At 45.8% G+C, this 20,573-nt stretch overlaps 2 protein-coding genes across 4 annotated transcripts in view; both read right to left on the bottom strand.

Moving 5' to 3' along the window:
- Positions 1 to 5,563, bottom strand: part of LOC128332615 (legumain-like) — a 40,795-nt gene extending 35,232 nt beyond the window's left edge. The window contains exon 1 of the mRNA XM_053267115.1: positions 5,351 to 5,563. The gene's annotated coding sequence lies outside the window, so the exon portion shown is untranslated. The remainder of the gene's footprint in view (positions 1 to 5,350) is intronic.
- Positions 5,564 to 8,239: 2,676 nt separating this feature from the next.
- Positions 8,240 to 20,573, bottom strand: part of LOC128332621 (legumain-like) — a 43,827-nt gene continuing 31,493 nt past the window's right edge. For 2 of the 3 annotated variants that reach the window (XM_053267126.1, XM_053267135.1), the window contains exons 11-14: positions 19,137 to 19,337; positions 11,787 to 11,957; positions 10,452 to 10,519; positions 8,240 to 10,078 (exon numbers count right to left, since the gene is read on the bottom strand). In XM_053267126.1, coding sequence (XP_053123101.1) covers positions 10,039 to 10,078; positions 10,452 to 10,519; positions 11,787 to 11,957; positions 19,137 to 19,337 — 480 coding nt within the window. In that variant the 3' untranslated portion in view covers positions 8,240 to 10,038. Of the gene's footprint in view, positions 10,079 to 10,451; positions 10,520 to 11,716; positions 11,958 to 19,136; positions 19,338 to 20,573 lie in introns of those variants that run through there. The other variant, XM_053267145.1, reaches the window with a different exon arrangement.

Here is a 20,573-nt window from a genome sequence, read left to right as displayed (position 1 = left end):
ACTGACTCTCTGAGAAGCTTGTCCATCATTCCTCATAGACACAGAGGATCCTCAGGTTTCCCTGAATTCAGAACTGTGCTGGAAAGGACACCTCTGTGCCATGCTGAAACTCCTAAACAGCAGACAAAATCATGCTGTTTCCCGTCCTCTTTGCTAATGCCACACCTTCACTGAGGGACTACAAGAGAAGCCAGTTTAGCCCAGTAATCTACTGATCTGCTAACCTACAGCCTGCAGGTACAGAGTAGAATAAAATCTTCATGTTTGTCCCTGAAATGTTTCAAACTGCCTGAACTAAGTTATTCTGCTTTACCACCTGTCTCTTTGCACTGCAAATCAACCTGATAACCCAGGGACAGTGTTAATATTTATTTATTTATATTTATTTATTTACATTTATATCCCGCTCTTCCTCCAAGGAGCCCAGAGCGGTATACTACATACTTGGGTTTCTCCACACAACAACCCTGTGAAGTAGGTTAGGCTGAGAGAGACGTGACTGGCCCAGAGTCACCCAGCAAGTATCATGGCTAAATGGGGATTTGAACTCAGGTCTCCCCGGTCCTAGTCCAGCACTCTAACCACTACACCACACTGGCTCTAGTTAGCTCTGCTCCACTGCCTATAAGAGAATATTTATTCATTTAAAAGACATCTAGGTTGCCTTTGAGCCAGAACTTCCAATGCGGCAAGTAATACAATTCTGACACCCTAATTGATCCTGGAGGCTGCTTTTTAGTTTTAAAAGGGCTAGTGGGCCTTAAAAAGTGTCAGTGCTTTGGGCACTGGGTACAGTCTATTCTCTTTTGCTACTTGAAGCACTTTTTTGTTGAACAGCAACAAAATATATAGTTTTGCCTTTTCTGTGGTCACTAAAGGCAAAGTTGTTCCGTCGAGTCGATGTCAACTCCTGGCGACCAAGCCCTGTGGTTCTTCTTTGGTAGAATACAGGAGGGGTTTACCATTGCCATCTCCCGCGCAGTTTGAGATTATGCCTTTCAGCATCTTCCTATATCGCTTCTGCCCAATATAGGTGTTTACCAGCGGGGATTCGAACCAGCAACCTCTTGCTTTCTAGGCAAGTTACTTCCCCGCTGTGCCATACCCTCCTCTTTTCTTTAGCGCTTCAGATAGAGATTTTAACAGGCAAATTCCTATGCAAAAGGTGGTCTCTCAGATACTCTGGTCTGAAACCATATATTGTTTTGTAAGTTTAAAAGCAGCAATCCAAAATTGCACGGTGGACAATTCACAACCAGCATCTTAAAGAGGAACTGGAAACCAGTACTTATATATATATATAGAGAGAGAGAGAGAGAGAGAGACAGACAGACAGACAGACAGACATATTCTGAGCAGGCAATATTAGTCAATAATCTGGCCACCATATTCAGACCAGTGGAAGTCTCTGAATAATAGTTCAAAGGTAGCCCTACATGCAGTGTGTTAAAGCAACCACAGTACAAGCTGCCCCGTTGCTGTGTTGCCTAAAGTTGTACCAAATGGCTAGATGCCCACTTTTTAAAGAATCCCTATGGAGTTTTCAAAACTTCCCTATTTTTACCATTTGTGTTAAACAGAGCACAGACTGGGGAGGAAGATGGAAGCAATTTGATGTACTTTCATGTTGATTTTCATGCATGCTATTTAAAGTGTACACTCCAAATGACGTTCTAGATTAGTCTTATTAAAGCAGGGATAATTATGTTTATGTCAACAAAGCATTTGACACACTGCTTGCAAGAAACGAAGCAGCCAGGACAAAGCAAAGTCATGCACAAACTCAAAAATAGGGCTGTGCCATTAGTTTAAAAGCATTTTTACCCTGCCTTTCTTGCCAAGGCAGTTTGCAGCCAAACACACAACAGAAACAGTAGGAGACACACACACACCCCATAACCCCAGCAACCAAAACAAGCTCAACCTGGCCTACTGCAGAATCAATAAAAACAAAGGAGCATGCTCTTTAAAAAAAAATTTAATCATGTGATTTTTTAATCAGGTGGCAACCCTACTTTAATAGTAATCAATACAAGATTAAATACTTTTAAGATTCCCATTCAAGACACTCAGTAGGGAGTAAGACCCATTGAACTTAGTGGGATTAACATCTGCATAAACATGCTTGGGATCACACTGCACATCCAATTAAATAAATGGCTCTATTTAATTGGCTACAGCATGCCCAATATGAAGTTAGTATAGCAGGAAAGAAAGCTAACTTTGCTGCATGCAACTGTGCTGACCAGCTAAGACCTACAAGCTCTTTTGACTGCATCGCTAGCTAGATCAACAGCTTTCAACTGAAGATGTTGATATATCTATACAGCTTTGTGCCTGCAGTCAGTCCTGTCTATTGAAGAGCAATCTCTTCCACTTGATGCAGTACCAACAAGCTCCTTACACAAAATGTACAGCACACTGAGGGCTCATTTATGGGGGCGGGGAATCACCTGATGTTTCAACATTTGTTTGTTTTTGCTCATAAGACAGCTACATGGTTTTTTGTTTCGCAATGCTTGGCACCAGTGTTCCCTGCAGCAGGGATTCCCAGATGTTGTCTACAACGCCCATAGTCCCCAGCCAAAGGCCACTGCAGCTGGGAATGCTGGGAGTTGTAGTCAACAACATCTGGGAATCCCTGTTAGAGGGAACAGTGTTTGGCACAAGAATGCAAAAAAGGATTCAGTTTGCCTGCCCCTGTGATCGAAGCTAGTGTGCCACACTAGCACCTGAACTCAGTGGAGGCAGAGACTGGGAGAGCCCGCACACGGGGGTGGGGAGGTGGGGTGGGGGGCTGATAATGGGACAGCCACTGCAAAGCTTGTTATTTCTTTTTTCTACAAGTAACATCTCTTTAAGATCAAAGTGGGGACAGAGGACCAGGCTAATAGGGTGCACCAAAGAAGAAATCTGGGCAGGCAGAGGTGGGCAACAGGGGAAAGAAACCTCCTGAATTGGGAGGTTTCTTTAGGGAGAACAGAAGAGAAGTGTGTGTTTGGGGCATAAATCACAAGCAAATTGTTTTGGTGATACAGAGGACAGGGATGTGGGCTGAGCCCCTAATATAGCATGAAGTCTTGAGTAAGTCACTATATATAGCTGAGTGCTCCATTTCCAGAAGTGGCCAGCTAAATGGTTCTGGGGAACTTACAAGCAGGACATGAAGGCAAAAGCCCACTTGTGGCTTGTCTCCAGCATTTGGCATTCAAGGATATACCACTTCTGAACAAGCAGATTCAGTTTAGCTATCACAGCTGACAGGAGGATTGTGTATGGATAGAAGTGGGGCGAAGTAGGGAGTAGTTGCTTTGAATGGGTGAAGTCAAGGGGAAAGCACAGCTGGACTGACCTGGCAGACTGCAGAAGTACTTTCCAGAGCTGCAAGCTGCCTAGTGGGGTATATGGACATGTTCAACTATGGGTTCAAAGATATTTTAAACTATCTACCATTAGTTTCATCTATTTCTACACTGATGAGAATAAAAACGTCACCTCACAAATCAGACCAAATTCCACCAGGTGGTCAGCCAGAGACCTCTGGGAAACTTATAAGAAGGTCACGATGGCAACTGCCACCCTCAATTATGCACAACATTTGGTAATGTGTCTCTGAATAGTATGGGTAACAATAGAGCAGGTTTTATCCAAAGATGGACACTGTACCCAGGTACAGCTTCCACGAGAACATGACAGTAAGCCCTGCCATCACACTGTCCATAAGTACATTTGTTCAAGGAGATAAGTGCTGTACTCAGGAAGCAATCTTCCCAGGTTTGGGAACACCAGTCCTTTAAAGCAATGCTTTCAAACTCTCTGCCTTCCCACAGTTCTTTCTACCTCATCTTGCTGGTCGAGGGACCACACATATCAGCCATGGAACCCTGATGCAAGACTCTAGAATACTGCAGAGAATTCTGGGACATGTTTTGCTGCACAGTCAGTGCAGGCAAGGGCCAAGGTGGTTGGATCTCACCCACACAGCCTTGGCTATGAACCGTAGGCGATGATCAGATTTGGGGTGCAGCTATAGCTCAGTGGCAGAGCACACCCTCTGCATAGAGCAGGTCCAGTCTCCAGGTTGGAAAGTCTCTTGTCTGAAACCCTGGTGAGCAACTGCCTGTCAGTGAAGATAATGAGCTAGATGGATGAATGGTCTCTCATTAGAAAGGTAGCTTTCTATGTTCAACTGTGGGCAACCAGCATTCCAGGAAGCTTGTCTGCCACTGATCTCATTAAAGAGATCTTGATCAGTTGTCATGGAAACTCAGGGTTTTCCAGAACACCATAAGAAAACCACCTATAGTAATCCACCTCATTTACCGTATTGCCTCCATGCTAATATAACCCCAAAGCTGTGTAACCCAGAGGTTCGCTGTTGCAGCTGGGGATGATGTTGGCAGCCCAACATTTGGGGACCCACATTTGCAAAACCATGGTGTAACCCCACCTACAAGTGATCCAGCCAACATTAGAACCACCAGCTGAGCACTTATGATGAGCAAACACCTTTAGGAATATGACTACACCCTGCGATCCACATCTGTGTGAGCAAGTTCTCCCTCCCTGCCTCAGTGTTCCCATCCACTGCCATTGGAGACCTGGAACAGATTCCCTCACCCAGTGCTTAAGTTCAGCAAAACAATGCGGGCAAACTATTACTGAGTGCCAAGAAAACATCTCATCCACATTCATCACTGACTTTAGATGGAACATTGTGGCTCTTCGAGAAAACTAGACAGTCCACTTTCACTGCACCAAAGGCACACAGCAGAGGACACAGTACTGATATGAACCCCCGTTAACTTTTGCAGACAACAAGGACACAGAATAACCACTCCGTACCCTCCCCCCCGCCCCAGGATACTTGATTTGGGAGCAGATCAACTAATATTGCACTACTTAATGGATAGCACACAGCAGATTATTAGAAAATCATTATGGACGGAGCAGAGACTGTGTGCCTCCGAATCCCAGGTGCTACTAGGAACAAGGCAGCAGGAAGTGATTACCTAGTTCATGCCCTGCTTGTGACCCCCGTAGCTGGCCGGCCGCTTTGGGCAACAGGGCTATGGTCTAGACAATCACCACGTTTGAACAGATGGATCCAGCAATTTCTGATGGTCGCACAATCCCCTTCCCAGCAGCTCCCACTGGGCGGAAGCAGAATGCTGGCGGGTGTCCCTTTCCCGACCTGGAGGAAGAGGGAAACGCAGCCCCAATTGCTCCCTCGTCGTCCCACCGGCCGCCCGTCCACTGTGGTCATTTTTTGCAAGGCGAAACGCAGGCGCAGCATCCTTGCGCCCTTCCTGCTAATTAATGCCCCGTCCGCCCCCGAGCTGGCGCTTACCCAAGTTGAAAGAAGGCGAGTCACTGCCGTTCGCTCTTGGCCTCCCACCGCAGCTTCCCCAGAAAACCGAAACCCGGCGGCGCGGCTGAGATTGTAGCCACGGCCAGATATACTCTATCGGACGGAGGAGGGGGCGGAGGCGGGGAGAGGCGTAACTGGCAGGGCTTTCAGCCACTGCTGTCGCAGCAGGCCTGCAGCACGGGATGCCGATCCCTAGGGACGCGAGTTGCCGGCCTGAGCTTGCATTGCATGTTGGGAGTTGAAGGCCCGAAGCAGGTGGGGGGAACAGGTAGGCTGAATTCCTTTCAACCCAGCAGGGCTTCAGTACACGTGGTTGGAGTAATGGCGTTTACTACGCCTTGCTTGCTCAGGAATGTTAGAGATACTTTAAAAAAATTCTACATCAACATATTGAGGTTTTCAAAAATATGTAATGAGGAAGACAATAGTACTATTTCCTGTATATGAAATTGATATTTATGATTACATTTAATATCCCACTCTTCCTCCAAGGAGCCCACATACTTAAGTTTCTCCTCGCAACAACTCTGTAAAGTGCGTTAGGCTGAAAGAGAAGTGACTGGCCCAGAGTCACCCAGCAAGTCTCATGGCTGAATGGGGATTTGAACTCGGGTCTCCCCAGTCCTAGTCCAGCACTCTAACTACTACACCATGCTGGTGTTCTAGTGCTACAACGTCATATGTTTATTGAGATTTCAAAAAACATGTGTAACACATTAAGTACATGATAGACAATACATAAGGCAGCATGAGAGACGAAATACATTGCACCCGAAAATGTAACCAAGCACAACACAAGTTTTAAAAAGCAGCCTGCCTTTCATACACAGAATTTGAAAAATAGGGAGTGTGTGTGTATTTTTGCCAGCTGAGAATAGCACCTCCTGTGTTTGATGAAGTGATCTAGAGTAGACCACAAAAATGTATGCCATGATAAATATGTTAATCTTTTAGGGTACCACAAGCAGGCACAGAGTAACGCAGAGGCAGCATCTGCCTACAGAGGCAAAATTTGAGGTGCCGCGGCGGCAGCAGCAGTAGTAGCTCCAGGGAGTTGGGGTGAGATGTTCTCCCTTTAACTTTGATGGGGAAAAACCACCACTGTGGCAGTAGCTACGGGGTGGAGGTGGGGAAAGTCCTTCCTTTTGCCCCAAAAGATTGCTGGCGCAGTGGTGGATGGCTGCAGCTGCAGGGAGGGTGAGAAAAAGCTGGAGACGTGTGGAGGCCTAGAGGCGTGGCTGGTCAGTACCTTCCCACTGGCCTCCTCATACATTCTACTACTACTGATATTTAGCTACCGCTCTTCAACAACATTCTCAAAGCAGTTTAGATAGAAAAATAAAATATATATAAATAAGATGGCTCCCTGTCCCCAAAGCGCTCACAGTCTAAAAAGAAGCACAAGGCAGACATCAGCAACAGCCACAGGAGGGATGCTGTGCTGGGGCTGGATAGGGCCAGTTGCTCTCCCCTGGCTAAATCTGAGAGAATCGCCACTTTTAAAAGGTGCCTCTTTGCTCAATTAGCAGGACACAGCAAGCTTAGAGGTTAAAAAAAAGGGGGGGGGAGGGACCACTGTGACTCTCCCCTCCTCGCTCTCGCTGCAGCCAGCCACCACCACCACACCCCATCCCACCGCCAGCAATCTTTAGGGGCTAAAGGGAGAACTTTCCCCTCACCCGGTTGCATGCCCCCCCCCGCTACTGCTGCGATGGCTTTTTTTCTAATCCAAGTTGGGGGGGGGACTTTTCCCTCACTGCTGCTCTTCCCCCCAAGCTTTTTTTTTTTTTTTTTTAGGGCAGCAAAAGCCTTTTTGCCCATGGGCAGCAAAAAGGTTAATCCGCCCCTGATGTTCTCTTTGTGTGATTTTCGATTGACCGAATAACCTTGGAAGATCTGTGCACTGAATGGTCACAGACTATATCCCTATGCAAAGATTATGCAGTTTATGCCTGCAAACAATAGATATGAGATTAGAATGTATGAGGAGGTCAATGGGAAGGTACTGACTAGCCACATCCCCCACACCAATCTGCTTTCTGACCACGCCTCTAGGCCTCCACACGTCTCCAGCTTTTTTGCATGGTTCTTCAGCTGAGTTCCATCATATCCTCAAACAGAGTACCCTCCTGGTGTTCAGCATGGTCCTCATGGCACTTCCCAGACTACACCCTAGGACAGCAGAAAATTGCTTCGGCTTGGCAGGATCGTATTGAAAACGGCCCTCAGAATCTCCTACAACAGGAAGATACAGCCATTTTTCTGCAACGGACTTACGACATTGTAGCACTAGAATGCAAAGGTAACATCTGAAAGCAGGCATCGGAAATGCGGACGGCACCTTGCTGTCAGCACAGGGACAGTCATGTCACAACACAGGAAGTACGGAAGCACACTTAGGAGATCCGTAGTGACACTGCTGTAGGGGTTAATCTGGAAAGTGCCCTGCAGAGAAGCACAGAACATGCAGAGGCCTGGGTAACAAATGCATTACAAGGGGGCACAGCTCCCACTACCCGACCACACCTTTGCTGACCATGGCGACCAAAACATCTGCATAGGGATGATGAATAATCAATACAAATCTTTAGATGCCACTTTACCAAAAAAAAAAAAAAGTTCTCAAAGTGTTCCTGCACCTTCTTTATGCCATGGCCCCTGCCCCCCTTTAGCCCTGTTCCCTCCATGGAAAATACTTTTATGAGATTGCCCATGTCCCTAAGAACTTTGCAGTCTCTGCACCAATTTGTACCATCTTTGGTACAGTACAGATATTATGCCACAACACCTGAACTGTGTAGTTTGTGATGCACCCCAATCCAAGATGGCAGCTACATGGAATTAGATGGATTAGTTCTTACCACAATCACTTGTTATAATGTTTATTGATTGATTGATTTGATTTTTATACTGCCCTTCCAAAATGGCTCAGGGCGGTTTACGATTAAAACAAAACCATTAAAATCAGTTAACAATTAAAACAAAAATTATAACACAGTATAACACAATTAATTAAAACATCATAAAACAGCAATTAAACAATCATAACAATCAAAAAACCCTGAAAACCAGGTTATCACATTAAAACCAGTTACAACTTTTTAAAAACCCTGGAAGGCCAGGCCAAACAGGTTTTAAGGGCTCTCCTGAAGGCCAGTAAAGAATTCACATTGCGGATTTCTGCTGGGAGTGCATTCTACAGCCCAGGAGCAGCTGCAGAGAAGGCTCACCTCTGAGTCGCCACAAGACGAACCGGTGGTAACTGAAGATGGACCTCCTCAGATGACCTTAATGTGTGGTGGGGATCATGCAGAAGAAGGCGCTCTCTAAGATAACTCAGACTTAAGCCATTCAGGGCTTTAAAGGTAATGACCAGCACTTTGTATTTTGCCCGGAAACATATTAGCAGCCAGTGTAACTGTTTCAAAACAGACATAATATAGCAATAGCACTTACATTTATATACCGCTTTATAGCTGGAGCTCTCTAAGCGGTTTACAATGATTTAGCATATTGCCCCCAACATTCTGGGTACTTATTTTACCGACCTCGGAAGGATGGAAGGCTGAGTCAACCTTGAGCCCCTGGTCAGGATCGAACTTGTAACCTTCTGGTTACAGGGCGGCAGTTTTACCACTGCACCACCAGGGGCTCTTTATGGTCTCTAATATGGTCTCTTTGGGTTGCTCCAGAGACCAATCTGGCTGCCGCATTCTGAACTAACTGAAGTTTCCGAACTACGTACAAAGGCAGCCCCACATATGTTATGTGCTTTACACCCATGTATTATTACACATGTGATGAAGAGTGCAGTAATTCGCAAAAGCTAATACTAGGTTTGTTAGTCTTTAAGGCAGGGTTGAACAAACTTAAGGATTCTGGGAGCTACTTAATTTTGGCAGAGCCTTGGGAGCTAGTAGCATGGAATTGCAGATTGGGGAGGTGGTACCAGTCATAGAAAGACAGCTTGTATAAAAATTTACACAGACAAAATAAGGGATTTTTAAATATCCAGACCCCTGAATTTCTGGGGAATCTTGCAGCAGTACAAGAGGGAAGTAAGAGAAGCTGCTTTGTTGTTGGAAAAGGAACCAATGACCATGGAAGATAAATTAAAAACAACCCTCATCATTTTAAAAGAGTGGTTTCAAATGGTGTGGGCATTTCTGCCCCTCGGTCAGCGAATCAGATGTGCTGTATTGGCAGAAAGGAATGAGGAGGGAGAAGCAAGCCCAGGCACCTAGGGAACTACTTCCTATAAGCCCAAATAGCTCCCAGGTTACCAGAGTCTGCCCCTGCTTTAAGGTGCCACACAACTTTGTTGTTTTCGCTGCAACAGTGTCCTCTGCTGGCTCAAAGCTGAAATTCTGTTGCAGTCTGGAAAGTACATACACATTTCTAAATTTTAATTTAAAACAGATGTTTTCTTCCCACCTTAAGCCAACCTGAATATTGCAAATTACTCATTACCATCAGGAGAGAAAAAAATATTGCAGATGGAACAATGGTTAAATTCAGGAGATTTCAGAAGCAGCTTTTGGTCCGAGCTGTCCGGGAGACCTTCCATCAGGATGTTGATATGCTTTTAACTGAGCTTTGTATGCATTTCTGGTATGATTGTTATCATTATTAATAACTTTTTACAGGATTACTTGGCAATGTTTTTGTTAATATCCAAGGCACACTTGATCCATAGCTAGTTGTACTCTGCAAGACAAAATAGCAGTTTCAAAGTGAGAGTGTTTTCATGGCACTGATGTTATTAGTGTTATTGTGATAGATAGATTTAGTGCCGTGTGAATGATTAAAAGAATTTCAGAGATCAGTTCTGCTAAAGATAGATGGGAATGGGCTGTAGCTCAGTGGCAGACCACCCAATTTGCCTGCAGAAGGTCCCAGGTTCAATCCCAGAAATCTCCAGGAAACACCCCCTTTCCAAAACCCTGGGGGGACCCACTGCCGGTCAGCACAGCTAATCCTGAGCTAGATGGACCAACAGACTTTGGAAGATCTTTATAAGATCTTGTTAACTTTCAACCTCTGTTTTAACAACGTAACAAAAAACACCACTTGGACATACCTGTCAATAGGGTATCCCATTTCACAGACATTAACTAAAGCATACAGCTGCCTCAGGGCATATTCATACTGAAATGAAAAAAGAGAAAAATTATTCTTTTTTCCACCCTGCCTTACCAAGGATCTTTGCTAATCCTGTGTGGACTTCTGGGAGCTGAATGAATGCAAACACAGTACTCCACCTCCAACCACGATACAAACATTCTGCTGCATGTCTGCAGTGTCCCTACACATGTATGGGTTGTATGTGTCCAAGTACCTCTCTGTGCCATCAGGAATCCTGGGTTCCTGATGGAGGGGTGGGGTACCTATGCATGTCCAATCATATACAAGAGTAGGTACCTGCACCCAAGTGAGTACACAGAGTACCAAAGTGTCCTAAAATGGATGCATTCAGCCTCTCCCACTAGATCAGAATGTGTCTCAAGCATAGAGTTGCCATGCCCCCCGAAATTCCAGGTTTCACCATCTTTAAGCATCTTATTCAGATTGCTTAGCCCACCCAGATTTGCCCGGATTTCAGCTTTCGTTTAAAAAAAAAAAAAAAAAAAAAAGCTAAGCTCTAGCCCTTGTAGAAGAGGAGTTATGGAGCAAAACATGCAGTCACTATTCTGCTCAAAAATTATTTTCAAGCCAATTTACATGATATGCAAATTAGGCACCTGGATTTGGAAAGCCAGAATATAGCAACCTTACAGCAGAGAGTAAATAAGACAAAGATGTATCCTGCTGGAGATGACATGGAATATACCTGACATATCTCAAATGATTTAAGGAACTGAGCCATAATGCAGGTGGGGAGGCAGGAAGATACAACCCCGCAAGACAGCTCTCTCTTTTAATGAGAAAATGTTAGCCAGATGCAACTTTTTTTCCAATCCTGAAGGCAACAGTTAGACCAGGAGGTATGATTCCCACATTATATTTGTTTCTTAGGTGCAGATACACAAGAGCAAGAGATGCACACCTCACAACAGACAAGTATGGCACCACTGTTCCCTCTAAGGCGTGCGCATGCTCACAAGTTTTTGGATGTCCGCTCAGTTCAATTTAGGAAGGCTCCATGCTGAATGCAGGTGTGTGCGCACTGCCTTGATACTGCTACCCAGAACAAAACTCATTCCGCACAGAGATGAAGAAAATTCGAGAGACCAAGCATATATACATAGCCACTTTTCTTAGGGATAACACACAGGAGCAGCAGTCAGAGAATGATTGGGCCCCCTGTTTGGGGTATTTTTCCTGAAACCAACATGCACAACTCACCACACCAAGGAGATCACTAGGAGCTACAGTGCTGGAATTGATCTTAGCTTCACGCTGAAGAGAGGCTTACCAGAGGAGTGTGCCAATTGAAGCAATGGCTTTTGAAGTGATTCACTGCCGACTCATAGCAGTCATAACTCCCGAGGTCCATCTTGTCTGACAAGATTTGCTTGGTGAGCTCTTCAGAGGCAGTTATAGTGAATATGATCTTGCGCATAGATGCCTCGATTAGCTCTTTGGCCTGTACAGAAAACAAATACATATGGATAATTCATTCATTAGTAAAATCATGACTCTCCATTGGGCTCTGAAGAACAGTGGCCCTCAACATCAGCAGTTATCAGTTGCTATTTTGAAGGGAAAAGAGTGGAGCAGGGGAGGCAATTTGGAAGTACAAGATTCTAGCTGGCAAGAGGTTTTTCTGGACGCCCTCCCCTCCCACAGAAAGTCCTCTGTCCCACCAAAAAATATGTCCCCAAGGGTTGTTCAACCCTCAGTGAAATATTTTTGCATCACCCTGAGGGCTTCTTGGGAAAGTGGAGGGCGTCAAAAATTGCCAATTACCTGTTACTGTTAGTTGAGAAGGTTGCTCCTCACACTGCACTGGGGAATCTTTATGTCAACCCTTGTAAAGAAAACATTTTACTGGATGGAGAGTCTGAATAGGTGGTTGAAACGGGTCTGCCTCTCACTCCTTCAGTCAGCTCCTGAATTGCCCCATGGGCACAGCTGTTTTCTTCATACCTTGCTCTGGAATAGCAACTATGGGACCAAATGCAGCCCTTGGGAAGTGGGATTTGGGACAGGGGCCTCAATCTCCTTATCCCTTGAGTTTAACAAGTCGAAACATGGGTGCCTTCATATATGTGCATGGAGTTTACACAAAACCACAATACTAGAAGCCCAGTTAGACTGTATACCCAAAAGGAGGAAAGGTACCACTAAGTCCAGGAGGATGCCAGCATGGCTAACGGGTACCGTCAAGGAAGCCATAAAAGGGAAGAAGACTTCCTTCCGAAATTGGAAGGCCTGTCCAAATGAAGAGAACAGAAAGGAACACAAACTCTGGCAAAAGAAATGCAAGGTGACAATAAGGGAGGCAAAAAGAGAGTTTGAGGAACATTTAAACAAAAGTATCAAGAGGAATAACAAAAACTTCTTTAAGTACATCAGAAGCAGGAAACCTGCCAGGGAGGCAGTTGGACCATCAGACAGTGAGGGAGTGAAAGGGATTATTAAGGAGGATATGGAGGTTGCAGAGAAGCTGAATGAGTTCTTTGTATCTGTCTTCACGGCAGAGGATACTGAGCATATACCTGTTCCTGAACCAGGCTTTTTAGGGATGGAGGCTAGAGAGCTGAGTCAGATAGAAGTGACAAGGGATGATGTTCTAAACTGTCTGGAAAAACTGAAAGCTAACAAATCACCAGGGCAAGATGGCATCCATCCAAGAGTCCTCAAAGAACTCAAATGTGAAATTGCCGACCTCCTTGCTAAAATATTTAACTTATCCCTGAAATCGGGCTCTGTACCAGAGGACTGGAGAGTAGCAAATGTAACACCGATTTTCAAGAAGGGATCCAGGGGCGATCCGGGAAATTACAGGCCAGTTAGCCTAACATCCGTTCCAGGCAAATTGATGGAAAGCATCCTCAAGGATAAAATTGTAAAGCACCTAGAAGAACAGGCCCTGCTGGGAATGAGCCAGCATGGCTTCCGCAAAGGTAAATCTTGCCTCACCAACCTTTTGGACATCTTTGAGAGTGTCAACGAGTGTGTGGATCAAGGTGATCCAGTTGACATAGTAAAGCTTTTGACAAAGTTTCTCATCAAAGACTCCTGAGGAAACTTAGCTGTCATGGAATAAAGGGACAAGTACATGTGTGGATTGCTAACTGGTTGAAAGACAGGAAACAGAGGGTAGGTATAAATGGAGAGTTTTCACAATGGAGGGAAGTAAGAAGTGGGGTCCCCCAAGGATCTGTACTGGGACCGGTGCTTTTTAATTTATTCATAAATGATCTAGGAGCAGGGGTAAAGCAGCGATGTGGCCAAATTTGCAGATGATACCAAACTCTTCCGGGTAGTGAAATCCAAAACGGATTGTGAGCAGCTCCAAAAGGATCTCTCCAAACTGGGGGAGTGGGCGACAAAATGGCAAATGCGGTTCAATGTTAGCAAGTCTAAAGTGATGCACATTGGGACGAAAAACCTCAACTTCAAGTATATTCTGATGGGATCCGAGCTGTTGGTGATGGACCAGGAGAGGGATCTTGGGGTTGTGGTGGACAGCTCGTTGAAAGTGTCGACTCAATGTGCGGCAGCTGTGAAAAAGGCCAATTCCATGCTAGGGATCATTAGAAAGGGGATTGAAAATAAAACAGCTAACATTATAATCCCCTTATACAAAACTATTGTGCGACCACACTTAGAGTACTGCGTACAGTTCTGGTCCCACATCTTAAAAAGGACATTGTTGAACTGGAGAAGGTACAGAAGAGGGCAACCAAGATGATTAGGGGCCTAGAGCACCTTTCTTATGAGGCAAGACTACAACACCTGGGGCTTTTTAGCTTAGAAAAAAGACGACTGTGGGGAGACCTGATAGAGGTCTATAAAATCATGCATGGTGTGGAGAAAGTGGAGAGAGAGAAATTCTTTTCCCTCTCACACAACACTAGAACCAGGGGTCACTCCATGAAATTGATTGCCAGGAGGTCTAGGACCAACAAACGGAAGTACTTTTTCACACAACGTGTGATCCACTTGTGGAACTCTCTGCCACAGGATGTGGTGACAGCCAACAGCCTGGATGGCTTTAAGAGGGGTTTGGATGACTTCATGGAGGAGAGGTCTATCAATGGCCTAGTTGGAGGGCTGTGGGCCACCTCCAGCCTCAAAGGCAGGATGCCTCTGAGTACCAGTTGCAGGGGAGTAATGGCAGGAGAGAGGGCACACCCTCAACTCCTGTCTGTGGCTTCCAGTGGCATCCGGTGGGCCACTGTGCGAAACAGGATGCTGGACTAGATGGGCCTTGGGCCTGATCCAGCAGGGCTGTTCTTATGTTCTTATGTGCTCAGACATACGGGAAATGCTTCAACATGGCACTCTCCCATACTGGAAAGTAAGCTAAAAACTAAAAATTTACAGATTGCCAGGGCCAGATGGCATCCACCCAAGAATTCTGAAGGAACTCAAATGTGAAACTGCTGATCTCCTAGCAAAATTATGTAACTTGTCCCTACAGTCTGGGAAGTAGCTACGGTAATGTAACTTCAATTTTCAACAAGGTATTCTAGTAAGAACTAATCAGCCTACTTTCCTTTCACTGTTTCTACAGCTGGACTAAATTTGGTACAAATCGAGGTCCGCAAGTTAGAACTCTTGCGCCCCAGATGTTTATGTGTCCACCATATTGGATCGGGGTGGTAGTCAACATTACAAACTGCACCACTGAGGTGTCCCTGTGTGTCACTCGCTACAGCTGTTCCAAATTTGGTTCAAATTGGTTAGACAGTCCTCAGGTTAGTGCACTTGCACTTCAAAAGTTTATGCATCTGCCATCTTGGATCAGGGTGGGTGACATCACCACAGACTACACCATTGGGGCATCCCTATGTGTCCATTCAGCTGTAGCAAATTTGGTTCAAATCGGTTAAGTGGTTCACAAGTTAGCTCATTTGTGCCTCAAAGGTGTATGTTTCCGCCATCTTGATTCAGGGTAGATTACATCATCACAAGCTATGCCATTGAGTGGTCCATGTGTGTCACTCACTGCAACTGTACCCAATTTGGTTCAAATAGGTTAGGCAGTCCACAAATTAGCTCACTTATGCCTCAGATGTTCATGTGGCTGCCATCTTGAATTGGAGTGGATGACATCACACACCACACCATTTGGGCATCCCTATGTGTCTCTACAGCTGTAGCAAATTTGGTTCTAATTGGTTAGGCAGTTCACAAGTCAACCCACTTACACCTCAAAAGTTTACGTGGTCGCCATCTTGGATTGGGGTGGATGACATTATCATAAACTACGCCATTGAGGTGTCCTTATGTGTCCTTATAACTGTACCCTATTTGGTTCATATTGGTCCAGGCGTTGCGAAGTTGATGGTGGCGGTGGTGGTGGTGGGTGGATATACGGATGGACACACACACAGAATGCCAGGTGATCTCATAAGCCTACTGGGAAGTAAACTAAAAAGGGATCCAGGATGGATTTGGGAAAGTACAGGCCAGTTAGCTTACCTTCTGTGCTGGGTAAATTGATGGAAAGCATACTTAATGACTAAATTGTTAAATATATAGAAGAACAGGTCTTGCTGAAGAAGAACCAGCATGGCTTCTGCAAGGGCATGTCTTGCCTCACTAACCATTTGGAGTTAACCCAGGCCAAGGCAGCCCAGACCGGGTTAGGTTGTGCATGTGAAATGTTGGGATCCAGCCCAATCCCGGTGCTGCCCCACACCAAGCCTGAGTTTTTAACCTGTTTAGATGAAGTTAAGTGAACCTATGGTTCGCTTAACCCCAGCCAGCAATTGTCTGGGTGATTGCCGCCAGGTTAAATGGCTCCCCCTGCTGGCCCACCACCATTTCTGGGGGGAAAGAATGGCTGGTGGGGAAGGAGGCTGTGCTGAGTGTGGTGGCTGCTCTAAGGATCATTAGGAAGGGGATTGGGGGGAAATGTTATTATCATCATGCCCTTATACTAATGTATGGTGCAGCCATATTTGGAGTACCTCATGCAAGTTCTGGTCACCATATCTTAAAAAGGACATTATAGAACTGGAAAAGGTGCAGAAGATGGCAACCAAGATGATCAGGGGCCTGGAGCATCTTCCTTATCAGGCAAGGCTACAGCATCTGGGGCTTTTTAGTTTGGAAAAGAGGTGACTACCGTGGCACAAGATAGAGGTATATAAAATTATGCATCGAGTAGAGGAAGTGGAAAGAGAAATTTTTATCCCTCTCTCACACATCACTAGAACCAGGGGTCATCACATGAAACTGATGGGCAGGAAATATAGGACCGACAAAAGGAAGTACTTTTTCACACAGCACACAATTAATCTATGGACTTCTCTGCCACGGGATATGGTGATGGCCACTAGCTTGGATGGCTTTAAAAGGGGGCTTTGATACATTTATGGAGAACAGGTCTATCAATAGCTACTAGTCTGGTGGCTATAGGCCACCTCCAGCCTCAGAGGCAAGATGCCTCCAAATACCAGTTGCAGGCGAGCAGCAGCAGGAGAGAGGGCATGCCCTCAGCTCTTGCCTGTGGGCTTCTCAGAGGGAACAAGGTACTGAACGAGATAGGCCTTGGGCTTGATCCAGCAGGGCTGTTCTTATGTATTATACAAGCACCGTTGTACTGGAGGAACAGCATACAAATATTTTTTTAAAATAAAAGGAGTGCACGTTTTCATGCTCCAGGGATAACATGGATTGTTCAACAGAAGACACATTGCACTGTTGCCTAGAAGCACTTTTAAAGGCTTTCTGCAACAACTTCATCACTATACCATCGAGGTAGTGACGAAGTTGCACACAGGAAGCTGCCATGTACTGAGTCAGGCCATAGGTCCATCTAGCTCAGTACTGTCAATACAGACTGGCAGTGGCTTCTCCAAGGTTGAAGGCAGGAGTCTCTCTCTCTCAGCCCTATTTTGGAGATTCCAGGGAGGGAACCTGGAAACTTCTGCATGCAAGCATGCAGGTGCTCTTCCCAGAGTGGCCCTATCCCCTAAGAGGAATATCTTACAGTTCTCAAACATGTAGTCTCTCATTCAAATGCAAACCAGGGTAAACCCTGCTTAGCAAGAGACAATTCTTCCTTACTGCCACAAGAGGCCCCTGCTGGTTTTCCTGGACCTCTCAGCGGCATTCAATACCACCAAACATGGTATCCTTCTGGACTGCCTCTCGAGTATGGGAATCGGAGGTAGTGCTTTGGAGTGGCTTCGGTCCTTTCTTGAGAGAAGGGTCCAGAAGGTGTTGCTGGGGGACTATTGCTCGGCTCCGTGGCCATTGGTCTGTGGGGTCCTGCAGAGTTCGGTTTTGTTCCCCATGCTGTTTAACATCTACATGAAAATGCTGGGAGAGGTCATCCAGGAACTTGGACTGAGTTGTCAGCAATATGCCGAGGACACTCAGCAATATTTCTCCTTGTCACCTGATCCTAGGAAGGCAGTGGATGTCCTGAATCCGGGGGCTGGAGGCCGTGATGGGTTGGATGTGGGCTAATAAACTGAGACTGAATCCAGTTAAGACGGAGATAATGTTGGTCAGTAGGAGAGCCAATTGGGATGAGGAGATTCTACCAGTTCTGGATGGGGTTGCACTCCCCTTGAAGGAGCAAGCTTGGGGGTATTGCTGGACCTAGCTCTGCTTTTGGAAGCTCAGGTGGAGGCAGTGGCTAGGGGATGCCTTTGCATTGCTTTGGCTCATGTGCCAGCTGTGTCCCTTTCTTGAGAAGGCCGATCTGGCCAGTTACCTATACCTTAGTCATGTCAAAGCTGGATTACTGCACTCTACATGGGGCTGCCCTTGAAGAATATTTGGGAACTGCAGCTAGTGCAAAATGCAGCAGCTAGGATTTTATCTGGAGCTGCCCGCTTGGATCACAGCACACCTATTTTGAAAGAGCTGCACTTGCTACCAGTTTGTTTCCAGGTCCAATTCAAGGTGCTGGTTTTGACCTTTAAAGCCCTTAATGGTTTGGGCCCTGTATACCTAAGGGACCGCCTGCTCCCAAGAATGGCTGCCCGCTTGACAAGATCATCTGAAGGGGCTCTGCTCCAGGTGCCGACAATGAGGGAGGCTCAGCTGTTGTGGACTCGGGACAGGGCCTTCTCTGTTGCTGCCCCCAGACTCTGGAATGCTCTCCTGGTGGCTATTCGCTCCTCAGTCTCCATCACAGTTTTTAGAAAGCATGTTAAATCTTGGCTTTTTACCCAGGCGTGTATATGATTGTCTCTATTGTTGCTTCTTTGTATATTGTATTTTGTCTGGTTATTTTATGCTTGTATTTTACATTTTTAGTCAGACTCATGTTTTTATATTTTAGCTTAATATTTTAATTGTGTATTTTTATAGTCTTGTTTTTAATTTTTTTATGAACCGCCTTGGGGTTGTTTTAATGAAAGGCAGTATATAAACTTAACAATAAATAAAATAAAATAAGACCCGCTCTGCTCCCATAAGCACAGTAGCCCTGTCGGGTCTCTTTACCTTGATGGAGCCTAACCCATTGTGTCGGCCAGTAGTAACCATGCAGGCATTTATACTGTCTATTCTGCCAGAGCTGAAGACCACTGAGGGAAGAGCAATGTGGACTGGTACCCAAGTGCAGTTAGCTCCTCCATCAAGTGTGTACTACACATTCATTAGTATACATGTATATATTCATTCTTACCTCTAGAAGACTCTTCATCTTTTCTACAATTTCCTTGGCCTCAAAGATATCGTTAGTGGCCAACAGTTTGCGCTTCAGGATGGCCAGGGTCACATCGGGACTGGGTGTGAGGTCCAACTCACTGACTGGTGGCAAGGAAATGGGGGTGCTGTCAGCTTTGGCTGTGCCCTGGAACTGCACCATTTTCATATGAGAAATGGTCTATCGAGGCAAACAAAACACAAAATCCTTCCACTCAAGAACTTAGGACAGAAGCATAATTTACGGAGGCTCCCCCCACCCCTCCGCCGCCCAAGTTTGATTTGCTCAAAAAGATAATGGGACTGAAAAGCTGCCTCTTTGCCACCACCATCCTTTCCTCCTAATCCTTGCATCTGTTTATTTGCTTATATTTTACCCTGCCTCTCCACCTAACATCCTACATAAGGCTGCACAGGCACGTAATAAGGATCGGGCAAGGGGAGACAGTTGTCTGGGGGCCCCACTGCCTGGAGGGCCCCCCCAGAGGCACCTCACGTGACTCCCCATTGCCCCCTGCCCAGCCCTAAGGCCCCTCAGCCACTTGCCCTGTTCGCCGTCTCTCCAGCTTGTTCTGCTGGCCCGCAATCGAAGTAGCAGGCAAGCTGCAAAGAGCTCCTTTTCTCCCGCCTCTCAGCTGATCGGCGGGTGGGCGGGGCTTCCACGGAGGCCTCCGTGTAGGCCTCTGTGAAGCCTGAACTCCAGTAGGGCCCAAGCCAGCCAGGAAGGAGGAGGCAGCCAGAGTGGGCACCACTGCTCTCTGCAGCAGACCCCTTGCTGCCCTGCCCAGCCCAGCATTTGCCAGGTAGAGTGTGAACTCCTTTTTGTGGTTACCTTCCCCGCCCCAATATATAGGCATCTGCTTGCCATAGGGATTTGATATGGGGGGAGGGACTGAGAAGTCTCTGAATATTTATTTTTAAACAGCTTGGAAAATTTGCTGGCTTAAAAAAACTATCTAAAAAGTCCTATAAGTGGCTTGTTTCATGGCAGAAAACTACAAAAACTTCTGGAAGAAACAGTATTATATTTATTTTATTCATTCATTCATTCATTTATAAATGCACTTATGTTCAAGTTGTTTTGCAACCCAGAAGGTCTGAGTGAGAACTGTGAAGCATGTCTTGTGCTTTTATTTTATTTTATTTTTCTTGTGTGTGAACTGCTCCCCAATAACTTGCAGGGACTTCAGGGTAAATCTGGCCAACATGTGAATGCAGCACCTCCATTCCAGAGGAGATGTGTGTTAAAGGGCTTTAAAAGCCTCCTGTGAAAAACCTCCTGGAATCGAACTTGACTGAATTTGTTCAGAATTCTGAGAAAACAAACATAGGCTCACCCTGCATGGTTGAAAGTCTCCTTTGCTAATCTGCAGTGAGGGGGCCATTTTAATCATTCATCTTTCTAGTGTGTTCTAGG

The sequence above is a fragment of the Hemicordylus capensis genome, chromosome 1 (assembly GCF_027244095.1).
Source record: "Hemicordylus capensis ecotype Gifberg chromosome 1, rHemCap1.1.pri, whole genome shotgun sequence".
In the NCBI taxonomy this organism is placed as follows: domain Eukaryota; kingdom Metazoa; phylum Chordata; class Lepidosauria; order Squamata; family Cordylidae; genus Hemicordylus; species Hemicordylus capensis.
This window is presented reverse-complemented; position numbering and strand designations above follow the sequence as displayed.